This window comes from Falco biarmicus, chromosome 8 (assembly GCF_023638135.1).
Source record: "Falco biarmicus isolate bFalBia1 chromosome 8, bFalBia1.pri, whole genome shotgun sequence".
NCBI classification, from domain to species: domain Eukaryota; kingdom Metazoa; phylum Chordata; class Aves; order Falconiformes; family Falconidae; genus Falco; species Falco biarmicus.
This window is the reverse complement of record NC_079295.1, coordinates 64,740,705-64,764,721: the sequence shown is the minus strand read 5'-3', so window position 1 is coordinate 64,764,721 and position 24,017 is coordinate 64,740,705. Positions and strand designations below refer to the sequence as shown.

General features: G+C 46.8%; 1 protein-coding gene across 2 annotated transcripts; it reads left to right on the top strand.

Moving 5' to 3' along the window:
• The first annotated feature begins 806 nt into the window (after positions 1 to 806).
• On the top strand, positions 807 to 21,481 carry REEP2 (receptor accessory protein 2). Of its 2 annotated transcripts, XM_056350071.1 has the most exons (9): positions 807 to 1,083; positions 1,293 to 1,365; positions 6,620 to 6,696; positions 7,866 to 7,934; positions 8,148 to 8,268; positions 8,800 to 8,913; positions 9,258 to 9,405; positions 9,711 to 9,868; positions 11,904 to 21,481. In XM_056350071.1, the coding sequence occupies exons 1-9, from the start codon at positions 899 to 901 to the stop codon at positions 11,976 to 11,978; spliced, it is 1,020 nt and encodes a 339-aa protein (XP_056206046.1). In that variant the 5' UTR covers positions 807 to 898; the 3' UTR covers positions 11,979 to 21,481. The 2 variants fall into 2 exon arrangements, with proteins under 2 accessions (XP_056206046.1, XP_056206047.1); XM_056350072.1 differs by lacking the exon at positions 7,866 to 7,934 and having other exon boundaries at positions 809 to 1,083.
• Positions 21,482 to 24,017: the final 2,536 nt, after the last annotated feature.

The window sequence follows — 24,017 nt, the reverse complement described above, 5'->3', positions numbered from 1 at the left end:
TCACCGTCTGTAGAGACATCAGCAAATTTCCATTACATGTAAGAGTTGAAAACACAAATGTTCTGTACTTTTCGTTGCTCATTATACCGAAGTTCACGCATCCATGAGGGAATTCCTCCCCGGCAGCTCTTTGTTTCTGCTCTGACCCTTTGGTCTCCTGCGTTCCCATAGAGGCTGTTTGGCCATTAACGAGGCGCTGCCTTCCTGCGGGATTGTGCGGCTTGGGGTTGGGGTGTGATGGTCGGCTGCGGGGGGTGTTAGGGTTTTTTATAGAAAAATAGTTTTCTAACAATTATTTTTTTTAATTAAGAAGTGGTTTATGTAATGGCCATTTGGGTGCGATCCAGAGATCTGGGCCTACTCAGCCCTCACCTGCAGTGTCTGTCCGGGCCGGGGGGCGGCAGGAGCCGCCCCTCCCCCGCTAACCCCGGCTCTGCCCGGGGGGCTCCGCTCGGCCGGGGCTGCAGGGAGGGGGCACCGGCCCCGCCAGCCCCGCGGTTTCGGGGTCGGGGGCGAGCCCGGGAGCCCCGCAGGGCCAGAGCCCTTGGCCCCCGGGCCCCACCGAGCGGCCGGGGCGGGCGGCGCTGGGGAAGATGGCTCCGGTGGCCGGGGCTCCCCGTCTGCCCGCACCCGCGGCCGGGCCGGCGCCGCCTCTGCAGCTCCCCGCCGTGCGCCGGGCCCGCCTGCCATCTTCCCTCCGCCCCCTCGGCCCGGCAGCCCCCTCCCTCCCCCGGGCTGGGCTGGCCCGGGAGCCCCTTCCGTCCCCTCCCCTAGCCCTGGGCCGGGCGCCCCCTCCCCTTCCCTGCCCCGGGCCGGCCCGGCGCCCCCTCCCCTCCGCCGGGCCGGCCCGGGACCCCCCGCCGCCCCCTCCCCCGTGCCGGCTGCGCAGCGGGGCGGGATGCCGGGGTCTGGCCGCGGCCCCCCCCGCTCTGCCGCGCCGGCTCCTCCCCCCGGGCCCCCGGGGCGGGGCCGCGCCTGCTGCAGGAACCTGCCCGGTAGGAGCCGCCTCCCGCCGCCGAGCCCGGAGCCGCCGCCGCCCGGAGCCGCCGCCATGGTCTCCTGGATCATCTCCCGCCTCGTGGTGTGAGTGCGGGGCGGGGGGCCGAAGGGGCGCGGCGGCGGGGGCGGCCCGGGGGGGGCCGGGGCTGCCGCGGTGCTGCCGGTTCTGCCCCGCTGGGACCGGGGCGGGGGGGGGGGTGGCGGCCGGTAGCGGCGCAGGCGGCCGCAGGGCGGTGCCGGGGGCGGCGCGGAGCCCCCGGCTATGCGGGCGCTGAGCCGTCTGTCCCCCGCAGGCTCATCTTCGGCACCCTCTACCCCGCCTACTCCTCCTACAAGGCCGTGAAGACGAAGAACGTGAAGGAATATGTGAGTAGGGGTTCGCCGCGGCCCGGCCCCCCCGCAGGCGCCGGGGGCACCCACCGACGCGGGGGTCGCATCCCGCAGACGTGGCTGCCTTTTACCGGGAGATGCTGGATGGGGCGGGGGGGGGGAGCGGGGGAGACGCTGCCGTCTGGAAGCATCTGAAAGTGCAGGACAAGTTCTTTCCGCTTAACTTTATCCGTACTCCGGTTCGGGGCTGTATTTTGTAGTTTTTTCAGCATCACTGCTGTTTTCTCACAAAGGGCTGAGTAACCGTGCAGGGTGCGTGTGGGTCCCGTCGGGGTGCTGCCCCTGCCCTCCTGCCTGTGCCAGCTGCTGTGCCCACAGCCCCGGGCGCCTCGCAGCCTGCCATGCCCTGCAAGGGGTGTCCCTGGCTGGCCTTGCAGCAATGCAGCCTGCCATGCCCTGCAAGGGGTGTCCCTGGCTGGCCTTGCAGCAATGCAGCCTGCCATTGCCTCGCAAGGGGTGTCCCTGGCTGGCCGGCCAGGTGAGCCGCTTGTCTCAGGGGTCAGATGAGTTTCTGTCTACCTACAGCGAGGAATAACCTGGTGGTTATAGTAACACCGGTGAGTAGGATGCTAGTTGTCAATATTGCGTTGTGACGCAGCCTGAGGCTCCTCGCCCCACTGGCTCCACTCCTCCCTACAGAATGACGCGTCAACAATAAATATTGCAGGATATAGGCCTTTTTGTCCCGTGCTGCTTTAGTTCTCTAGAATTGCCCTGACCTTCCCTATGTGTTGGCTTAAAATTCCACCTGCTGGGTTTGGAAGGAGGTGCCCAGCCGGGGTGAGGGTCTCGCTCGCAGTGCACAGTGTCACAGACCACAGCATCGAGCTGGGTGGGGTGGGGTGGGGTGTTGGCTTTGGGGTTTTTAATAGTGGTCTCAGCAGAGAAGTCAAAATGCAAATGTTCAGGAGGCATGGATAACTGGTACGGGTGTTCTGAGCGAGTGTTGGAGATCTAGTCAAAACTACAGTGAGCCTTACTAAAATTCAAAGTGTATTAGTAATAACATTAGAAACTGAAAAGAAACTATTGGAATAATCGCACGATCCTGTGATTTCATAGTTACCTTTGAAGTTCTGTATGAAGATGTATTGTATCACTATTGCCTTCTCTGGTCTTCCTCTCCTCCTCCTTCCAGTTGTCTGTGACCTTCATTTGTTGCATGAAACGCATATTTTTTTACCCAGAGTTTTATTCTGGCTCATGAGTCTCTGTCACAGAAGGATTGTGTTCCAGTTACAGAATCTGTGTTAACTTTAAGACAGGCTCAGGTTTCGGAGCTTTAAATTGTTTTGCTGAGAACTTGAGGGGAGCAGGGGAAAACCCACACCACCCTTGTTTTTTAAAACAGCCTATAAAGACCTGGTAAATACAGAGCCTTTGAGCCTGTAGGCATTCTTCACAGTAAAAACTTGCTTTTTTTTCTGTGGGTAGGTTAGCTGTTAAGGTATTAAACGGTGTGTTTCCTTGTAGAACGTAAACATTGTGTTGATCGGATTTTCTTTTGGTAGATGTTACTTACACTGCTGTAAGGCTTTCCTAAAGAAATGAGACATGGTACTTGAGTACTGTAAAGTTATCTTAATGATAACATCACTACTAATGACCTGGTTGTAAGCCCCACTAGGGATGATGTGGAGAAGTGTGGCATGCATTTTGGGGTTTTGTTTAATGCTTCATTGATACAGTTTTCTTGAAGTAGATCATTCCAGATTATTGCAGCAGAAACTTTCCTCTTGTTTCTAGTGTCAGTGAAATACTGGAGTTAGTTTAAGAGAATTTATTTGAACTGCTGAAACTGATGTTATATAAATTATTTCTCCTTGAGAGAGCTACATCAGAAATAGGCATTCAGGTGTTGGACTGCCGTCTGCCTAACTCCTTCATCCTTGGAGCGCTTCTTCCTTCTCAGCCAACCAAGTGGAAAGACAGAGAGAGCCCAGTGTTGTTCAACACAGGAAAGGGTGCCAATGTCTGCTCAAACTGCTCTTCCTGGGAAAAGGCAGTGGAAAACCGGAATGCTGTGCTGCACGTTTTGAGAGCCGGCGGTGTCTGTGCACGGCTACTGGCTCACAGTGCTGAAGAGCTAACAGCAGCGTGGGAGAGGGGTCTTACAGGGGCATCTGTTGGTGTGTTGGAGGTTGAGTTGACACAGACGAAGCTACCACAGGCAGTCCGTCTGTGGCATCAGGGTACAGTGAAAACTTACTCTTCTCCCCCACCATGGTATAAATTTCTGACAAGTCCTCAAGCAGCTGTGATGAACTGCTTCTAGTAGGTCAGACTGTTTTAAAGTAATTTCTTTCTTTTTATGTGTCACCTTCAGCTTTGGTCCAATCTATGTTTCAGTTGTGCTTTTGCTTTTACTGACTTTATTTAGGGTTTTGGTGCAAGTTGGGGAGACTATCTACGTGCAGTTGGCTGAAATTGGTGGTCATCAGCTTCAGCAGCAAAGATGTGACTCCTTTTTAATGGATTGAAAAAAATACGGCTTGGTTGACCCTGTTTTTGAAGGTGTTTGTAATCTGTGGATTACAAACATCATAAGGAAAATCTGTAGTTACAAACATAATAATAAAAAAAAAAATAGTGATTCTTCCCCTCTGCTTTCTGCTCTTCTAGTTTCTGATCATCTGCACTTCAGGGACTTCTAGAGCTAGAAGGTGGGTCCTTCTAGTTTATTTAAGAGCTAGATTTCTTTTTGTCTTTGGCTGTAGAGCGTAGGGTGAAGGGTGGCAGGAGAAGACGGAGAGCAAGAGACACGTCCAGTATCAAAGACGTGAGCACGCAGTTTATTTAAATAGTTACAAAGCAATGTTTTCTGTTCTTCTCAGTTCTTCTTCTAATACCCCTGAGCATTCTGTTAGCAGAATGAAAAACTTTACTGAGCACTGAGTTTATGGCTTCATCAGGCTGTCTGCAGTGACCCCTCCTGAGTGGCATGAGCAAATTTCTGTAACCACGGTAGTTTTCACTAAGAAGCAGCAGACATTGTAAGTTCGTTGCTTTGTATTTAATGTGACAGTGAATTCACATCTAAGCGCAGGCATGCTGAGCCATGTATGAGACGGTCAGCTGGAGAACAGTCAGCACAGATCACTTTCTGAATTCTTTAATCAACTCATTCCTAATCCCCTGGATAGAAAAGTACCTTCTGCACATTTTGTCATCTTATTATTCAGAGCCTTTTCCAGATCTTTCATGAAGATGAGCAGCACGGATCTCAGCACTGAAGCCTGTGGGATTCCACTGGTAACTTTCCTTATTGTGAGAAATGGGCATTTATTTTTATCCTTTGTTTCCTCTCTTTTAAGCAATTGTTAGTCCTCAAGAGTCTCTTTTTATCCTTGACAGTTTCTTTGAGTGTTTATTTAGGCCAGCTGGAAACTCTGTAGGAGCCCCTGTAAGGGAGGTGCTGGAGCAAGAGCCTGTGGAAACCACATAAGAATTCTGTTACGTTTGTGAGATTTAATTTATGTCTGCAAAAAACATATACGTCATTATGTGATACAGATAGCTACGTTTCTGCTAATTGCTTTTATTAACATTGCTTTAATTTTACCTAATAATGAAGTAAGATTTACTGGTATGTAGCTTCTCTGAAATCTCTTGCCCACTGGGGTCCCCGTTTGCCCCCGTTGTTTTATCAATATTCACACACGTTTTCATACAAGGGCTGCATTGAAGAGTTCACCGTGCATTGCGTAGAGTTGCTTTAGAAGTCGAGTGAATGACACCTGGTCCTGGTCCTGTCCAAACAGATGATACAAGGAGAGAGAGAGGAAAAAAAAAAAAAAAAAAAAGGCAGGAGTGTACCATAAAATACAAGTTTTGCTACTTTCTGCTGTGAAAAAAATTGCACAATAAAGTGGAAATAATTTGGGCTGCTAACCACTATTTTCAAAACCATCCACTGTGTGAGCAGGGGTGGAGGAAGCATAATTTTATTGTTTAGAAAGTTTTGGAGGGTCTTTCAAGAACAGATCGGCAAATTTTCCAATGTGTGCAAGTGTGGGGAAGTACCTGCTTTTATAGCTTCATTTGCTGTAACAAAGACTATCACTACTCTGTTCATGTAATTTTAATGTACGAATTAACGTGTGGATTTAATTTGTGGAATTTATTTGATTCAGTTTAGTTTTCCTTTCCCATTCTTGATGATACTAGGAGTTTTAAGTTGCTTTTAGTAAAGACTAAAAAAAGCTCTGAGCGAAGACCACTTCTTTCCACTTATCTGCCAGTTACATTTATTATTACTTCTTAACAGCATAGAAAACTGGCAATTTCCCTTATACGATATTGGCTCTTTGGATTTTGGAAGTTTTTGGGTAGCAGGTTTTATAATTCAACTGATTCCTTTTCAGAAACAATTGGCCTGTAGCTGAGAGGCTTGTTGCTACAACAGCAGTGTGTGTGTGGTGGTGGGGGGATTATTTTGTTTGCTTTGACAGAAATACCTACTGCTGCAGAGAGGGGTGAGGAAGGAGGGAGATAGACGGTCAGGATACAGGCGCACTGTAGTAGCACAAAGTGCACTCTGTAAATTCTACTCGGGACCGTAAACAAGGAGATCAGGTTCACGTGGCATGTTCTTTGCTTTCTGACCTCTCATCCTTAGTCACTATTTAAAAAGAAGAGAAATGCTCATGTAATTTCTGGTAGTAATGATTAAGGCAAAGAATGCTTATTAATGAGTTAGAGAAAATACCATATCTGTTGATTTGTGGTTTTGGTGTTGGGTTGTTTTTTTTTCTTACACACACACACACACACACCCACACCCACACCCACCCCCACCCCCCAAGAAAAATCTTTAAATCAAAAAAATATAGGGCTACAGTTGAAACTAAACTTTTGCGCATGTGTGTATATATATATTTATTACAGTAATCAGGATATATGAAAGACTGTAACTTCAAGTGAACTGCTTACTCTTCACATAGCTTATTTGGGCCCTCAGCACTGTTGTGTCACGATGTTGCTACAGGGCGTGCGTTCACGCATGCCTCTGTATGCGTTTGTCTATTTGGAGCACATAATCCTACATGTTTTCCCAAACTATAATGTACCGTCTGGTATGTGACCCTCTTCATTAGCAATTGATTCTGTATGCCTTCTTGTTGTTGGATTCATCTTAATGTGTGGAGATGATGAGTCATTTTTACTGAGAAGGAATTTCACTCTCTTCCTGGTTCTGGTGGATGTCCATTGAGTGACTGCTCTTTTGCAGGTGAAGTGGATGATGTACTGGATTGTGTTTGCCTTTTTCACCACAGCAGAAACGCTCACGGACATTGTTCTTTCTTGGTGAGTTCCTTGGCGACATTTTTTTTTGGTTGGTTGGTTGGTTTTCTTGTTTTTTAAAGAGAGGGGAGTAGTGTCAGGATGCTAAAAATAAACTCTCCTTTATGAGTGTTCAGTCCCTATGAAAGGTCTGCAGATCTGTAGATGTTGTGGGTAGTAGCTGCTGTCTTAACTGTTTCATCTCGTATACTTGCAAACTATTAAGATAAATACACAGTATCTGTAAAAGGATCGTCATGAGATAAAATATTTTTGAGAAGCTGTTAATGTGAACTGATAAAGTTTGAGAAATGGCCTAAAAGACACTTAAAAAAAAAAAAAAAAAAAAAAAAAAAAGAAAAGGCTGGTGGAAGGAAGGGACCTGTTTTGCTTTGCCAGCCTGTTGTGTGGAGGAGCAGATCAGGTGTCCGTGCTCTGAGTGGTTTTTGCTTGAGGAAGTTCTCTTTCGCTAGCGGGACTGGGGTGGCGTGGAGCCGGGGGAAGCAGGTTCTTAATCCTTTCAGTGCTGTGTGTCATGCTTGGCAGTGTGGAGGCCTCCAAAAATGACAAGTCACCATTACATGTGTTCAGCCAAACCTTTGGAACAGGGTGTCTTCAGCTTCTTCGTTGCTTTACTGTTTGAGCTTTGCATACACCTCTGAAAGAATACTAGCTGAGAGCGGCATCTTTTAAAGAAATACGAAACGGCTACACATGCCTTACAAAAGTGCTCGGCAGTGTTGCCTCTTCCTGCATAAAGTTTGAAAAGCAGACAAAGGTGTCAAAAGTACAAGAGCGTTGGCTTGTTCACCCACTTCATGGACCACAGAAAACAGGAGTCTCCTGCTGCTAATAGAGGCAGCAGGAGGTTTGCACTGCGCTGTTGCAATCTCTGCTGCTGCTTCCCAGAGTCTTGACTGGGTTAGGGCTAGAGATGAAGGACTTACACGCTGCCTCCTCTCTTGCATTTACACTGATGCTCCTTCTGTGTTGTATCCAGGGAGTGTACCTGCGGGAGGTGTCAGAAACAGCCATCAGCCCTAGCAGGAGCTTGAGATTTGCTGAGATATGTAGTTGAAAACTTTTGAAAATGAGAGGGGAAACTAATGTCATATTAACATCCAGTGGATACTCTAAACAAACTTCAGAATGACGAGAGTAGCTATCAGATTTGTAATTTGGTGTGTTTGCAGGGCTGAGAGATGCCCTGTTTATGGAGTTTTCATGGCTATGGATGAAAGACTAAATGAGACTCAAAGAAGGTATGTCCTAGGATTCCAAAGAGGGTTTTGCTATTCTGACCTGATATATAGATTCTTTTTGTTTCTGAGCCTTTGTCTTGCCTTTGCTCTTTCTGCCTGTGCTGCTCCCTACCAGTTATCTCCATCTGTCTCTGTGCTGATCTTGATTCCAGTTCTCCGTCTTTCTCTCCCTCTCCCTCTCTCTTTTTTTTTTTTCTTCCCTCTTTCTCTCAGGTTTCCCTTTTATTTCGAGCTGAAAATCGCATTTGTGATTTGGCTGCTCTCCCCTTACACCAAGGGCTCCAGTGTCCTCTACAGGAAGTTTGTGCACCCAACGCTTTCCAATAAGGAGAAGGTACTTGCTCGTTGTTAGAAGGTAGCGACGTGCCCGGGAGCTGGCTCGTGCCATGGGACGTGCCAGTTGTGCTGCTGCTGCTGACATGAGCGGGTGTTGAATGGTTCTGTCTCTGACCACGATGTCGTGCTGCAGCTTACTGAAGATTGTAACATAGCCAGTAGTTTGCCTAATGCTTAGATAGCATGTTTGGCTAACCCAGCGTCATGAGCCCATGTAGTCACTGTCAGTGGTTAAGCTCTTTGAATCACGATAGCAGCAGCATGTTTGGTAGCCGTGCTGGTTTTTCACATTGTCAGTATAAGCAACTGCATTGTTTCAGTTGTTGCAACTTGGAAACAGCATGCTTTAAGTAAAAGTTGCATTTGCAGAGCTCTGTGTAAGTAACAGAGAAACTGCAGTTATGTGGTCAATGACAGCCTGGAAAAAAGCATCCAGGTGAGCTTTGGGGTTTTTAGGGTGATGGTGGGGAGACTTTGATCATGTTTGCTAATGAGGAGCTAAATGCCATGTTCCACATTGCCTTCCTAGGAAATTGATGAATACATTACTCAGGCTCGTGACAAGAGCTATGAAACCATGATGCGAGTTGGCAAGAGAGGGTTAAACCTTGCTGCCAATGCAGCAGTTACTGCAGCTGCAAAGGTAATGCAACACCTTCTGTAACTCCCTAGCAATTTATTTTTTTTGTGCCAGCCATCGGTGCGATGGGTCTGGTAGGGACGCTGGTACTTGCTGGCACCTCTCCACTGTTTCCTTGCACTTAGTCCCACCCTTTGACTTAAGAAAAGTGGTGGGAGAGTGGAGTGGATTTTGCTTTAATCTCTTACCTGTTGATCTTGGGACCATACTTTTTTTTTTCCCCTTCTCTGTTTTTTTCAGAGCACCCTAGTGGGGAATAGGGCACCTTTCCTCTTCTAAATGGTCCCACGTGAGATGGTCCTGGTGGAGGCGAGGTGCCCCTGACCCTTGTTTTTATGTCCTCTTAGGGCCAGGGAGTGTTGTCTGAGAAGCTGCGCAGTTTCAGCATGCAGGATCTCACTCTGATCCGGGATGAAGATGCTGTGCATATACGAAGCCATGAGCCACAGGTGCACCCCTCTGGTGGGAGTCTTCTTGAAACCATTGAGGATTCAGGTACAGAACACCCTGCTAGGCCATTGTAGGAGGCCTCATGTGGGGAGCCAGGAGGGGAGGAAGGCTCCCCTGAGCTTCTCATGCGTTGGGTCGCAGAAAGGCTGCAAGATTCCAGATTATCTGGTAGGAGTTGCATTGCCTTCCTTCATCCCCTCCCATCTACTAACACATCTCTGTACTTTATGGATTATCCTTCTTAAGGATTGTTGACATCCCCCTTTCATGTGGTCCTTCAGGATGGTCTGTTTTAGACTAAACATGATCTTTCAAAAGTATTTGCTAACACTTTTTCCCATACTCCTTAGCTTCCTGTTACTCCTCGGGAGAGGAGAGCAGTGTGGCACAGAGGTCTAACGGAACCCCGTCGGAGACCAGGACAGACCCGTCAGATGAAGATGCAGGAGACAAGCTTCCTAAACGCACCCAGAGCCTCAAAGCGCCTAAGAAGGTGGTGAAAGCTGAGGTGAGCTGTGTGTAGATTACTCCCAGCACAAACACTGATTTGCGAGCTTTGGTGGAAGGCTCTGGCTTCGTAGTCACGGTGTGTTTAGAAGCTGTCCGTGCAGACGGGGCTGGACTCTGCTAGTTGGGCCCTACGTGGGCTGACTTGCCGTGTACTCGCTGTACCAGCCTCTAGCATTTGTACTTCTATCATGCCTGTGAGACCCTGGCAGAAATCAGGAGCCAGCTTGGCTTTGGTTCAGGTTTTGCGTTGAAGGGTGCAGCATCGGACACTTCTGACGTGTTTTGTTGGCTCTGTCCTCAGACTGTAACAGACAAGAAAGAATATTTAATGCTACCGTGACGTTTAGCGCTGGGACAACCGCTTTCCCCTCATTTAAAATGCAGTGGTTCTGTACCCTCTTAGGTCTTCCTGGACTCCGGCGTATTGGATATGGGGAAGATGTAATTTCCTCCTCCGCACCGCTCCCTATTCCCCCTTGCCCCAGGGTTTTGTCTTAAAGTTTGGGTGACTGGTCGTCATTGAGCTGTCCCCTCCATATGTCCATGTGATGATCCAGGATATTTAGAGACATTCAGATGGGAGGCGAGTTGCCTGTATTCTTATTGTAAAAACACCATACATGGAAATAAATGCAGCTGCATCCGAGAGCCATTTTAGTTTAACAATTATTTTTCAGCTGTTGGTGTCTTTTGTAGAATGTGCCTTTTGAGGTGCTGCTTTCCAGGTTTTTGCTCTTACTCTTAAACTCTTAAACATTTCTTGTGGTTCAATTTATACATGGTAAAATGCTTCTCCCTTTTTGTGAAGTTGGGGTCCTATTTGCTTGATTCAGCTTGGACTCCTAATTTTATTTTTAATTTTCCTTTTAAGATAGAGTGCTCTATGACTGACTCACATTGTTGAGCTTTTCAGGCTAAATATTAAATTGGAGGAAAGTATTGCTTAGAGCATCACTTCAAGTTGTACCGTTAACTTGATTTTGCCGTGTACAGGACAGGACACCTCTGGGTGTGATGAAGATGTGTGTAACAGAACTGTGGAAGAGCTGAGGTTGGAGGGGACCTCTGGAGGTCACCTGGTCCAACCCCACAGCTCAAGAGAGGCCATCTAGAGCCAGTTCCCTGAGTCCAAGCCCAGATGGCTTTTCACTATCTCCAGGGGTGGACGTGTAGGTCTGAAGATGCATTTAAAATCAGCCTGGGTCTGTTTTAAATACCCAAGGCTGATTTCTGAGCTGACCTCCTCTGTTTTCTTCCCTACCATATTAGATGGCAGCAGGGAAATAAGAGGAACAAAATCTGATTCCAAGCTTCCTAGTGAGGAATTTTTAAAATGAAATTGTGAGAAGACAGTAATGCCCGTTCTGTGGTGTTTATTGTGAATATAGAAATTCTGATAAAGCCCTTTGCAGGCATGTTGGGTTTTATGCTCAGTCTGTTTAGATCTTTGGTTCAGATGCTGGAATTGCCAGAAGTCTTTGACTGAGATCTCCGAGACTGCCCAGAAGGGCTGAACACATCATAGATCATATATGCACTCCTCTTTCTGATCTCTACAATGAAAGGCACTGGAGCGAAGCGTGCAAACTAGTTCAGGATGTTCCCACGTCTTTCAGAGCACAGCATTTGGAATGGCACTCCAGAGGCAGAAGAGTTGTAGTAGTGAAGTGTTATGCGAATGCTACCAGTTGGAAATATTGCTGTGTCTAATCTTCTGTTGAGACAGCTGATTTTACTTTATTTAGTTATTATACAATAATATATTATATATTGATTTTATTATCACGCTTGTCCTGTTCTAGAATGTTGTTCTATCCAGGTTGCTATTTGATGGATATGCTCAGTGTGATCTGTTTGCTAACCAAAACCAGATGGAATGGTGAAATCGCCTTTTGGAAACAACAGATGACATGGACAGGGGCGTCATCGCCTTGGAGTTGTTCTGCCCTGGTTTTGCTCTTCATTCTTGTGTCTTTCTGTTAGACATTTAGGTGTTACAGTAACCTAAGATGCCTCTTTTTCTTTCTTCTCAGCTTCCAGTAAGAGGCGTGAAAGCCCGCCCTAAGAAGAAAGCTGCAGGCTCTTTTGCTTCTGGCGAGTCATCCTAAGGAGACCTCCCCCTCCCCAGCACCTGTCTCTGTCCCGGGATTTGCCTGTCGCTTTCGAGGGGAAACTCCCCAAAGGAAGGGAGCTGAGATTCATGTACATAACAGATACACTGCTTTGTAGAGCTCATTCCAAGGCAAGGGGGAGGCTGGGATTCAGAAAATGGAGGAGAGGATACATATCCTCAGGAATTTTCTCCTTTTCATCTGTTTGTTGGAGGGGATGCTGATATGTCTGTACATAGCCTGTTGCTTTGGAATTCCCACTGTGTAACCCTAGTTGGGGAGAATCTTTGCTGGAAGAACTGACTAGGGTTAGAGACATCCATTGCACAGAAGCTGGAAAAATATTAGACACTGGAGTTCCACAGGGGTGGGTGGCTCCCTAAAATGTCTTCTCTTGCTCTGGGTATTCTTCTGCAGCTGCGTGTTGTTAAGAGGTGCCCACCATGATTCATCCTCCCCAATGGACTGTACTCGTTATGTCCATCCCCTTTGACAAGGTGACCGAAATGATGTATGCCGAGTGCTTTTGAGCATACAGGACTAGCTCATGTGAGGAGTGTGTTAAATTCCCATTACTAGTACTGGAAGATGAAGAGATTGTTCTTTATTTTCTTTTTTCTGGAAGGTGAAATGAGGAATTGAAAAACTGACTAATTAAGAAAATGTGCTGTTGTATGCACATGTGATGGAGTAGCTACAGGTCTCTGTACGAGTTAACTGCTGAGAAGGAAAGTTGGGCACCTGTAAGATTTTGGCTCTTTTGGAAGCTGCTTGGATTTTGTTTCAGGTTCAGTTGTTCGCCTTGATTCCTGTGAGAGCATCCGTGAGGCGGGTTCCATGCAGAGCTGGCCAGGAGACTGTTGCTTTGCCATTTAGCAGTTGAACTCCATGTTATCCTGATGCTTGTTACTATGGACAAATTCTTTCATTCTGCCAGGTGACTGGGGAAAATCCAGCTCAATATAGTCTGCAGTCATGCCTGAGAATTTCGGAAGCCCTTGTCTCTCAGCTTTAGGAGATCCAGTTCTCAGGGCATGAGAACTGACAAATAGCTAATGTATGAATTTTGCTAATTCCAGGATTCCGTTTATGGTGGGGGATAAAAAGCGGGGAGCAGGGCACAATACAGTGATTAATTAGTCCACTTGCTTGATCCTGCTGCAGCCCTTGCACAAATTTTGTCTGACTATGTGCCATGTTTATCAATGTCCTGAGAGTTGACCAACCTGTAACACTTGGGACAGAGCTACGCTGAATGTAGAGTATGGATTGTGGGAGTGAAATTGCAGTGCTGCAGAGAAAATTCCCATCGTGCCAAGCCTTACTGGATTCTAACCTGTTGAACATTGTTAAGGGGAGATCCCCGCCGCGTACACGTGCCAACAGGGTCGGTGGGAATTAATGAGATGAGGGTTCCTGTTGCCGATACCTGTCATGGGGGAGCACTGTTACATGGGTGTCTGAATGAATACTCATGGTCTTAATGTTTACTGAAAGTAGTTATCAAAGGAACCAGGCTCCTCCGCCCCTGCTGAAGACCGTTCTTAGCGCTAGGTGCAGGCATTCGCGTTTGCCCACATCTTTTGCTGTCGCATTTCTGAAGTTATGGTGGATTCTTCACAGAGCCCAGTATTGTACCACTGACAGTGTATAGAAGCACTTCTGCAAGTGCATTCCACAAGTATTTCTGTCCTAAAGAACAGCCTTTCAAAAGTTCGTGAAGTTGAGGATTAGGACTGAATTTTTTCTTGATTTGCATTCTCTCGGTGGCAGATTTTTATGAATTGACCAGTTATTTTAGGAAACCAGTTAAGCTGGGTTTACCTTCATTTGTAGCTTTTCAAAAATGAAGTCTTGACAGACCATGTCAGAAACTTGCATCTTGTCAGAAATACTCATCTGAAATTATCCGCAAGGCCTTATCCAGAAGCCAGGAGAAAATCCTTGCTTTGGCTTTGAGTTCTGAATTTCACAAAAAAACCCAAGTATTTTGTCCTTTTTAGTTTGTTGGCAAACATTGAATACGTATCTCACTAGTACATGCAAAGGCATGTCCTGAAGCAGGAGTTCTTTCTGTTTCCAAAGGAAATTCCTCTTTCTATGAGAGGGATAAAAATCTTTACTGGTTGTGTGGAAGACGGGGTTGTGAGGAATTGCTGTCCTGGATTTTACTGTACTGAGCAAGAGAGAACCATTATTCTCTATATACCAAATATCTCTATGACCATATTTCTTGAAATATTTTTTTAAAACTAAAAATTTCCATAGCAAATTATTTACGTAAATCATTGTGAAGGACTTGATTTGGAAGCCAAGGACTGGGTAGTCCCCTTACGCTGATCTTCTTGCCCTTGCCTTGTGCGTGCGTTGTGATAGTCTCGGAGCACTCGGGTTTCATACAGTGACTTTCCAGAATGTTTTCTAGAATCGGTTCATTTGTAGTAACTTCCTGCTTTGAAGCATAGGAAGAATTTCTGAAGACTCAGTTTCGGGATTTGGATTGACCTTTGTCTTCCTGTGCTAGGTCCTGTGCCAAGTGTCTTTCACTTAGCACTGATGCTCGACGTCGGTAGCCTGTGGGCAAGTACGGGCCAGGCTTAGCCTGGCTTTTGTTGTACAGGGGAGTTAAATGACTTCTGGCTGTAAGAGAGTCTGGGGTAGAGTCAGGGACTATTATCTAGTCTGCGATATGAAGCTGGTAATGTCAAGCAGCAGAACTTACCCAGAGCAAGAACAGTGTCTTAGCATGGACACGATTTTCTTCTTCCAGTACAAACGTGGCTGCTAGATTGTGCTCTGCTTGATCAAAGCCTCTGCAGATCTGCCACCACCCACGTGACCTCTTAGTGAGTTTCTAGATATAGTTCAGCATTGGATGACATGGTCTTGCGCAGAAATTCTCTTGTTAATGAGAACGCTGAATGTGCTGTTTTGATAAAATGCTTTTATCAGCTTTGTTCAGTGTTTTCAGCAGGAAATGCTGGAATGTAGTTTCTCTTCAGTGTCATCTGTGAGCTTCATTGTGCAATTAAGCAAATGGTTAAATCTTCACCTAGCAATAGAACCCCTTGTGTTCAGTAAGTGTTTATAACCCTTCTCTAATATGTCTGGGCACAGAGGGGAAACTCAGTAAGAGAAAATGATACCTGGAGGTGGGGTGTGGAGGGAGTGGTATGTTTGTGTCAGACTTTGTGTGCCTAAAAATTAGCCCAAAATACCTGTACCATGAGATACAACGTCAAGCCATGACTACCTTTTGGAAAGAAATGTACCTCCATGCTTTGTAATACTACAAGTCAGAGTTCGGCAGTTGGAAAAGTGTGAAATGTGGTTTCCCTTCTAGAGAAACTTAACAAGTTGCTGCACGAAAGGGAAAAATGTTTTCTTGCTTGGCAGTATTCTCCGTGGTGGGTAAGAAATAGGAAAATATAGGGCAGACTGCTGACAGGTTTTAAACCTTAAGCTTCAGCTAAACATCTTAATTTCTTACTGTTCTTTATCAGGTTTCTGATTCTCCAGCCTTACGTTTCCAAGGCTGGGGGACTGATTTCTTTTAGACTGGAGTAACTTCCTTGGTGGGAAGAGGGTGTATGAGAGAGGGCGATGCTGGTCTTCTTGACCAACACCTGACCAACACCACCAACAAGCAAAGCTTGTTGCAGGGAAGCTGCATCTTCCCCCGTTGCAGTGCATTGCATTCCATTCACTGTCCTTTTGCAGTGCTGGGCTTTCTTTTTTTATACATCCCTCTTGGAAGTATGACTCCCTCACAGTATACGGCCAAGTAATTTCAGCCCTGAAAAAGCAAGATTTCTACAGAACCCCCACTTGCCAGAAATTGTTCTGTATTTTTTGTCATCTTAATCAGCAGGAAATATAGTGCCTTAGGAGGAAGGTGGAATAACTGTGGAATACTCTGCTGGTTCTTGGATCTGCACGTTGCATTGTATCAAGGAGGCTTGCACATTAACTTGAAGTGTTGTCGTACGCTTGAGAGCAGCTGTGGGATTGAGCTGAGTTTTCCTCTCTTGTCTTCCAGGCTTGCATATAATGCTGGAAAGTGTGGCTTACTGCCTAAGGGAGAAATCTAGGGGGTAAAAAACTCATTTTCTTATCCTTTCTGATGGGGACAGTGTATTGTCACATTGCTGTGTCTCTTGCTGGGGAGATGATGAATCACATCTCCGTGTGATTCGGTACTGCAGCTTTTCTTGCTTTACCCACTATGAATTTGCAGTGTGCTGCCTGGCTGGAGTGTGCTGTGGTGCTGCTTTCTGAGTCGCCCAGTAAAGTCAGGTACCTGGAAAACCAGCAGGGAATGCTGAAGCTGTATGAGCTCATAGAATCATCGAGTCCTCAGAGCTGGACCACTCTGGAGGTGATCTCGTTCAGCCTCCCTGCTTGAGCAGGGCACCTAGAGCAGTTGCCCAGCAGCTCCTGGGTGCTCTTTGTGGTCTGGAGCCTGCTGAATCTAGTGTTCCAGACCTGGAATGTGCAGAAATGCATACACTGCAAGGGGCAGGGGGGGTGTGTGCTTAGTGCTACCGAGGAGAAAGGATTCCTGGTCACCTTACATCTGGAATCTGGCACTGTTACAGGACACTGTAAACATAACTCGGTCATATTATTTATAGGTGGTGTTAAGAAGCCTAGAGTCTTCAGAAGAGATCGTAAGAGGTGGACGGAGTAACTTGTGGGAACAATTGGTTTGGGCAGTAAATGGAGACCACAGACCTGCACAGCAGCTGAGAACCTGTTCTGTGCGATAGAGTGGAAGATGGGCTGCGTGCCAGAGAGTTGGCCAGAAATACTGCTGACTTTCTGATCCTCAAGCAATACGTGAACTCTGCACCCTACAAATTAGAGCCTGATTTCTCTCTTGCAGCACTTCTTTCAGCGCCTTACCTTTCTGAGCTCGGCTTGAGCTACATGCATTAAGATGCCTGAACCTTTCATCACTTCAGAACAATAAAATTTCAGCGTTACGTCAGCGGGCAGCTGATGTGCAGGGAAGACCTGGTGAACATCGAGTACCTCACATCACTTTGTAGTAGATATGTTATGGTGGGAAACCACCAGCAGGGAGCTCCAGAGGATGCATTCATCTGGGAATTTACCCCACCACACACAAAACGTGTGGTTTTGGGTGCACCAAATGCTGGGCTTTGCTGCGCTTACATACACAGCTCTCTGTGGAACCCCAGAATTTAGTGTCAGAATTGCCAATGCTCTATTTCTGATGAGAACTGGAACCAAAATTATATAAAGTGAAAAGAAACAGTGGCAAACTGGTGGGGTTTCCTGCAGTTTTGCAGGTAAATCTAGGTCTTTGCTGCTTCTTTGCCTAAAACCTTTCCGTGAACCCCTTGTAAGCAAACAGTTCCTTGCTCTGTTCTTCAGCTCCTATCCTTTCATGACCCAGTTATGTTTCTTATGTGTTCACTTACTAAGCAAGGGGCTACTTCCATTTTGCTGCCTGTGACATGAAAAATACTGCCTTCTAGAGCCGAAATTTAGCCTTTTTCCATTATTTAATCCTATTGACCTAGAATCATAGAGTGGCTTGTGCAGCAGGGGCTGAGGCTGGCAGCCCAGGTGGGGTCTGAGCATCTGTTGCCAGTAGCAGTTTGACACATCCCCCTTTTGCAGTGGGTTCTGGCTGAGGTGTGCTTGCTGCGGAGCCTCGGGGCAGCGGCCATCTAGTCAGGTAGTGTTGGAAGTGATGTTTGTGGGAAGGTGGCAAGGAAGAGTGAACTGTAAAGGAGCAAGAGTTCAAGTCTTCTGGAATATGTAACTGTCTGAGACGAAAGAATTTGTGGCAGCTGTAGAAGTGCGTTGCTGTGCTGACTTGCCGAGGGTGGGTGTTTGGTCGTGTTCTGTGCAGCAGGTCAGGGAGGAGAGTCGGGCTGGGTGGCAAGCAGATAAAACTGTTACATGCAAGGGAGCTAAGTTTTTATCCTAAGTAATGCTTAGTAACTTAAGAAAAAGGAAGTTGGAAGATTTTTGGTGGCTTTATAAAATAGGAGGTAAGTTATCTGGATCCTCGAACACAGTATTGAATAAAGCCTTGTCTATTCGGGCTGCTGCCGTTTGGGGAAAGCACTGAGCTGGTGGGCTTTCACTTTGGCTCCTCTACTAGACTATTTGTCAAATGCTGTGAAAATCACAGAGATACAGAACATTTTTATTTTGACATGTTACCATGAGTTCTCAGGCATGCTGAGCTGTGTGTGGGACAGTGTTGGCTGAATGAAAACCCGGCAAGAAAACAGAGAAATGGAGGCAGCTCTGGCAGGATGAGGATGACTGAAGGACCTTCCTTGAGTGCAGAAATCAGAGACTGAGCAGCAACGCCTGGTTTTCATTCAGCATTTTCCTGACAAAGTTCCCGTTAGCACAGTGCTGATCTGAAGGCACAAGGGAGGGTTGTGAATTGGTTTTTGTCCACCAGAGGGTATAGGCATAACGTAATGTATGTCATGAGAGCGAGCAGAGGCTTCTCCGCTAGCGAGGATGAATGTCGGTATTTGCTGTGCGTGGGAGCGAAGGTCCAGCCTTAGGGTGGGGGATACCCACACCCCCCGGCTGGGGCTGTGATGGAGAGGTACGAGGTAATGCTGCCGTTAAGACGGAGCTTGCCGGCCTTTCCAATCCAGCCAGTTCCCAGCCAGGCTTGCTGAGGCAGTACCGTGTGAGGGCAGCTGTCCTCAGGCCCCCTTGCTGCTGTCCTCAGACCCCTTTGGTGGCTACTCCAACCACCTCCTAGCCGAAGGAGGTAGCTCTCTAAGTGGCAGTTCCCAATGCCGTTTGCAATTAACCCATTTCTGCGTGTTTGTGTGTTCAGTGGTGTTGCCCTAATTGATACTCTGAATTTTGTGGTATTTTCCAGTAGGAATGAGTAGTTTCTTTCAGTTAGATCTATATGCTGTGAAAATAGAAGCAATTTTAATCTAAAAATACAGATGTCTCCAATGGTTCCTATGGTAATTTGTGACCATGGCAACAGAGAGTCAGCATTCTGAAGAACAGACAGGTTGGTTTGGTTGTTTTTTTTCTTTGTCAACAATGTAATTAGTAGTGCAAGTGTTGCAGGAAAAGGCACTGACTTTATTTCTTAACTGTACAAGATCATGTGGGCACAAGGGGTTTGGATGCTGTCTTGGGTGCGGTTTTGATGGAAACGCTGATGCGGTACGGGTTGAGGGGCGTAAGGGGGGTGACAGCCCCGGGGGCAGCCAGCAGTCAGCAGCTACCCCGGGGCTCCCTGCTGGCTCTGGCCCTGCTCAGCACCCTCGTTAATGACGTGGGTGATGGGGCAGAGGCACCCTCACAAGGCTGCTGGTAAAGCCAAACCAAGGGGTGGCCGGTGTGCCAGGAGGCGGTGCGGGAAGCAGCGAGAGGAGCACGGAGTGTCTGACCTTGCATCTCAAAATACATGGGAAGCCTGACGGGAGCATAATGAGACAGTCTGAGGTGCTCTCTGATGCTGAGAAAGAGGAGATCTTTTATCTGCAACGTCATAGATGGAGACTTACAGGCTGAAGAAAGGTCCAGGACATGGCAGAGAGGTTAGTGTAGGAAAGAGAAACAGAATTTAGAGTAGGGCTGGGGATTCTTTATTGTCAGGCTTTGTATGAAAAAAAACCAAACCAACTGATACATTTCTGCCCCATGTTTCCATCGTATGGTCAGGGTTAAATAAACAACATAGTGCTTTCAGGCAGGTGCTAAATTTCAACTAAAAGTTTTGGATTGCCCTGAGGTAACTGTGACGCCAAGAGCATGTATTGCATTATAGGAAACACTTAGTAAGGATTTAAAGAGTTACATTTATAAGAAATTAATATATTATTGAGGGAGGTACAAATGGGCTCTCATGGCCAAGCCTCATATTTAGTGACCACCTCCCTGTGCCAGCATGGAGCTAATGTAAAGGCTCTCCGCTAGCAACGCTCGGTGTCAGTTTTATAAGGAAATGTGCTGGATATAAGTTTAGCCAAAGCCAAATCACAGAATTTTCCAAGCTTTCTCTTTTCCCCAGGCCCTGTTGGGGAATCTAGCAACTGAATGGAAACTGCAGCATTGCTGCTGCTGCTTGCTAGTCTGAGGCAATGCATATCTTGAATTAAATAGAATCTAAACTGCATTGAAAAGCCATTTTTTGTAGAAGCCAGCTGTTGGGACCATTCTGTTTGCTGCAGGAATACTCTAACTGATCAGTGGAGCCACTGTAGTGCTGCAAGGCTGTTACCCCAGAAGGGGAACATGGAGAAACCCAAACAGAAGTGGGTGGGCTGCTGCAGCCTCCATCCCCGCTGCTTAGGCTGCATGGTGGCAGCCTGGAGTTCACATACATACTGGAAAAGCCTCTTACTGATGCCATCACCAGTTTACCCATGCTCTGAAGCATGGTGGTGTGAAATGACTGAGTTACTGGGGACTTTGGCAGGGGAGAGGGAGTTGTTTGAATTCTTTCACTAGTTTTTGGTAGTCGTTCAGAGTCTGGTCGCTTGCTGCAGTATGCTGAGTTAAATGTAGGAACCCTAAGGCATCCCAAGCTCTTGTTGCGCTTGCTTCGTTACCCAGACTCTTTCTGGGTATCTTTTTTACATTCTGTTTTGCGAAGAGCACTAAAGCATATCATGTATTATCTCTTCGATATCTTGCTGTTCTACTTCCCTTTATTTTCTCATATCTCAAAGGTCCCGTTGTTTTGCTTCCGTTTTTTCCCAGAGCGCTATACGAAAGGCTCTACCGATGCAGATGTGCTTTCATTCCACAGGGTGGCAGCTGATCCTTATTTCCCTTCTTGGTTATTTAGACATTTCTGCTAAAAGCAGCTTTCCTGGCCAGGTTTTCCTCCAAAGCCTAAGGGTCACGAACCTGTAAATACAGCCCTTCTGTCGGGGTTAAAGAGTTTTTGGGAAAGCTTGTTGCATGGTGTCTACTCGGGCTGTATCTACTTGCTGAAGATTGTAGCAGCTGACAAAATGAAAACAAAAAGCATCATTCAAGGACTAAATTTTGAATATTACATATTGCTGCTGTTTTGTGGGGGTCTCTCTTGTAAGCAGTGCTGCAGGCACAACACAAGCGTGTGGTGGCACCTCCAGACAGAAGCTGCTCTGGTGCAGAGGCTGAGTTACCGATGGGCTGGGGGAGAGAGGCTCTGGAAGTTACTCATTCACTTTTTACTTCCAGTTTATTTTGACAGATAAATGTCTCGGATAATTTTAATTGAAATTTCTTTATGTCATTGTAATAGGTTTATGAGTTGCAGGTATGGCTGTTCTTTGCTATTGCGTTTACATGGTTTCCTCCCACCCTGCCCCAGTTTCTCATTATTGATCCCTGTGAATATTTTTTGCTAAAAGGCTGCTGTTTTGTTATCTTCTCAGTCTGTGCTCCTCAACTGCTTTAATTTATCTCCATACCTTTCTTATGTGTTTAGTCTTCCGCCTTTCCCCCTCTCCGTTGATGAATAAAGATATGACAATTAACACAGTGTCCTGCTGTTTCTGCCGTGTCAGAACGAAGGCAAGTTTTGAGAGTCTGGTTTGTCCTGGCCTTGTTCTCTCACTGAAATGTTGCCTCTTGTTAGGCTGTGCCCACTTCCCAGCTGTGAACCGAGGACTTGGGCTCATCTCTCACATCACAAGTGTCTTTAAGTGTCCTTTTGGCGGCTGCAGGTCCAGATACCCGAGGAATCGGGCTCGCTTAGTGCCACGGGTCTGCGAGCCCTGCCCATGCTGCAACGGCAAGTAACTTCTGGGGAGGGAAGGGTGGGAGGAACGTGTGTGTGCAGGGTTGGAGAACCGTGAATTCCTGTGTCTGGGTGCCTGTGCAGAAGCAGGGGTTGCAGCCAGTACTGCGCAGCTGCGGTACCTGGGCATGAGGTGTTAGATGGGTGATCAGACAGTTGCGTCCTCGCAGGGCGGGTGACGGGAGCTGTGCTTGGCACAGGCACAGAGGGGTGAAAATTATGAGAAAAAAATGGGCAGTGAGGAGAATTTTCCATGGTTGTCATGAGTAGTCGGTCCTCCACAGGTCCTGCTAGTGAGTGATGCGGGTGGTCAGGGCTAGCGGTTGTAGTGAAGGGAGTAAGGGAGGAGTTCAGCCGGCATGGCTTCCCACTTGGTGTTCAGGCTAGATTTAGCTGGTGGACCAGGGCCTCCAGCTGGAACTTAGCAACAGCAGTAATGGACCGAGTCTCTGGTTTTGATTGAGTTGAAATCTTTTTTGACTGTGAAATTCAGCCTAGCACTTTTTCTTTCCCCCCGCCCCCCCCCCCCCCCCCCCCCCCCCCGCAAGTGTAGTTTTCCTTTGGGACTGTCATGTAGGTGGAGCCTTTCTCTTTTCCCTCCTTGCTGTCCGTTTTTCCTCCCAATGCTATGGATGTCAAGCCTGCCAGTCTGCTGCCTCCGTGGATGTCCTCATGAAGGAAGCAGATTTGCTGCTGCCTCTGTTTCAGCCAGCTCAGAGTTGATGTTCCCAACCCCAGCAGTCAGAATTTGAAATGTTTATGTAGTAAATGGAAAGTGTTTGTATTTCTGAGCATATGCAAAATATTACGTGGTTATTTGGCTCTCTGTGTAAGTCTGTGACATTTCCTATCCCCACTTTTCCCAGAGGACAAGTGTATATTCATGTATTTGTCATACGCTTAAATGTGATACAACAGCACTTGACCTGTGCAGAATGATTACAGGAGCAGTTAATGAGTTGCACAGGTTTGGACTTTGAGTTTGCTTGTTTGTTAGAAACTGGCAGCTCCTGAATTCCAACCTCTCCTCCTCCTCCTGGGCCAGCAGGCTCAAGTGTAAAGTACCACCGAATTTGTGAGTTGTAGGTATTAGGTTAGAGATGATTGGCAGGCAGCTTAGTCTGCTAGCACAGTGATGGAGATAATCCTTTTGGATCCCAGAGATTATTATCTGGTGAGGAGCATTTGTCCTGGTTTATGATGTTGACTCACTAGAGCTGTCATTATTTAATAACGTGGGTAACTGCGAGGCTTCGGAGGCATTCCCTGCATTTGGTAGATTTTTAGATTTTAGATTAGATGCAATTCCCAGCCTGGCTTCCCATGGAATGGGAATACAATTTCCTGTCCTCAGCTGGCGTGCTTTTTTCTCTACCAGTCAGAGGGGGGATGCGTTGTGTTCTTCCTAGCATACAGAAACTGTTAGAACTGTTTAATAAATGAAATGCCGTTTGGATACATGAGACAGGGATCAAAATGAAAACAAGGCTACAAAGCAATGAGATGTCTTACGATGCGTATGTGCTCTGCCTTTGACTTGAGGTGTGAACCCAGGCCCTCGCATTCCTTCAAACAGGCCCTGCTGCAGGTGGGATCAGTGAAATGCCAGGTTTCATTTGGAAAGCTGGCTAGTGGCAGTATCGGGGTGCAATGGTATATCCATGGTGTTCTGGTTTTAGCCTTAAATATGTGTATTAAATGTTACGTTTCATATAATTGTGCCCAGCCATTTGGCCGCTTTTTACCTAATCTGGTTTGGTTGGCTTTTGTGTGCCTTGTGAGTAGCTTTTCTTGGATGGTGTTAAGTGGGTGAAGACCCTTCTGAAATGAGTATGTGTAAAGAAAAGGATCAGAGATACTATGAGAGGAGTGAATAATTATTTCAGGGAATGTCTGTTTAAACCTTCCAGTCAGCTTTTGCACAAGTTTTTATATTAGCGAAATTACAGATGAATGAAGCCAAACCTTCCCGTTCATTAGCACCAAAGAAACATTGTCACTTCAAACTCCAAGAAAGCTGGAACAGTGAAACCTGTGCCAGTTATGGACAAACAGACACAGCCTTGTAGTTAAAACTTTTATTCTCTTAATCAGAATAAATTCTTCAGCACACAAACTAAATAACTGTGATTATACATACCAGAACAGTTTTCCTGATGGAAGAGGAGCAATGTGGTTCCGGCAGGAATGCAAACACGCTGTTGCTATGGAGCTTCTGCCATCATCATAGTGGAAGCCACTGCAAGTGCTGCCACGCTCCGCTTGCAGAAAAA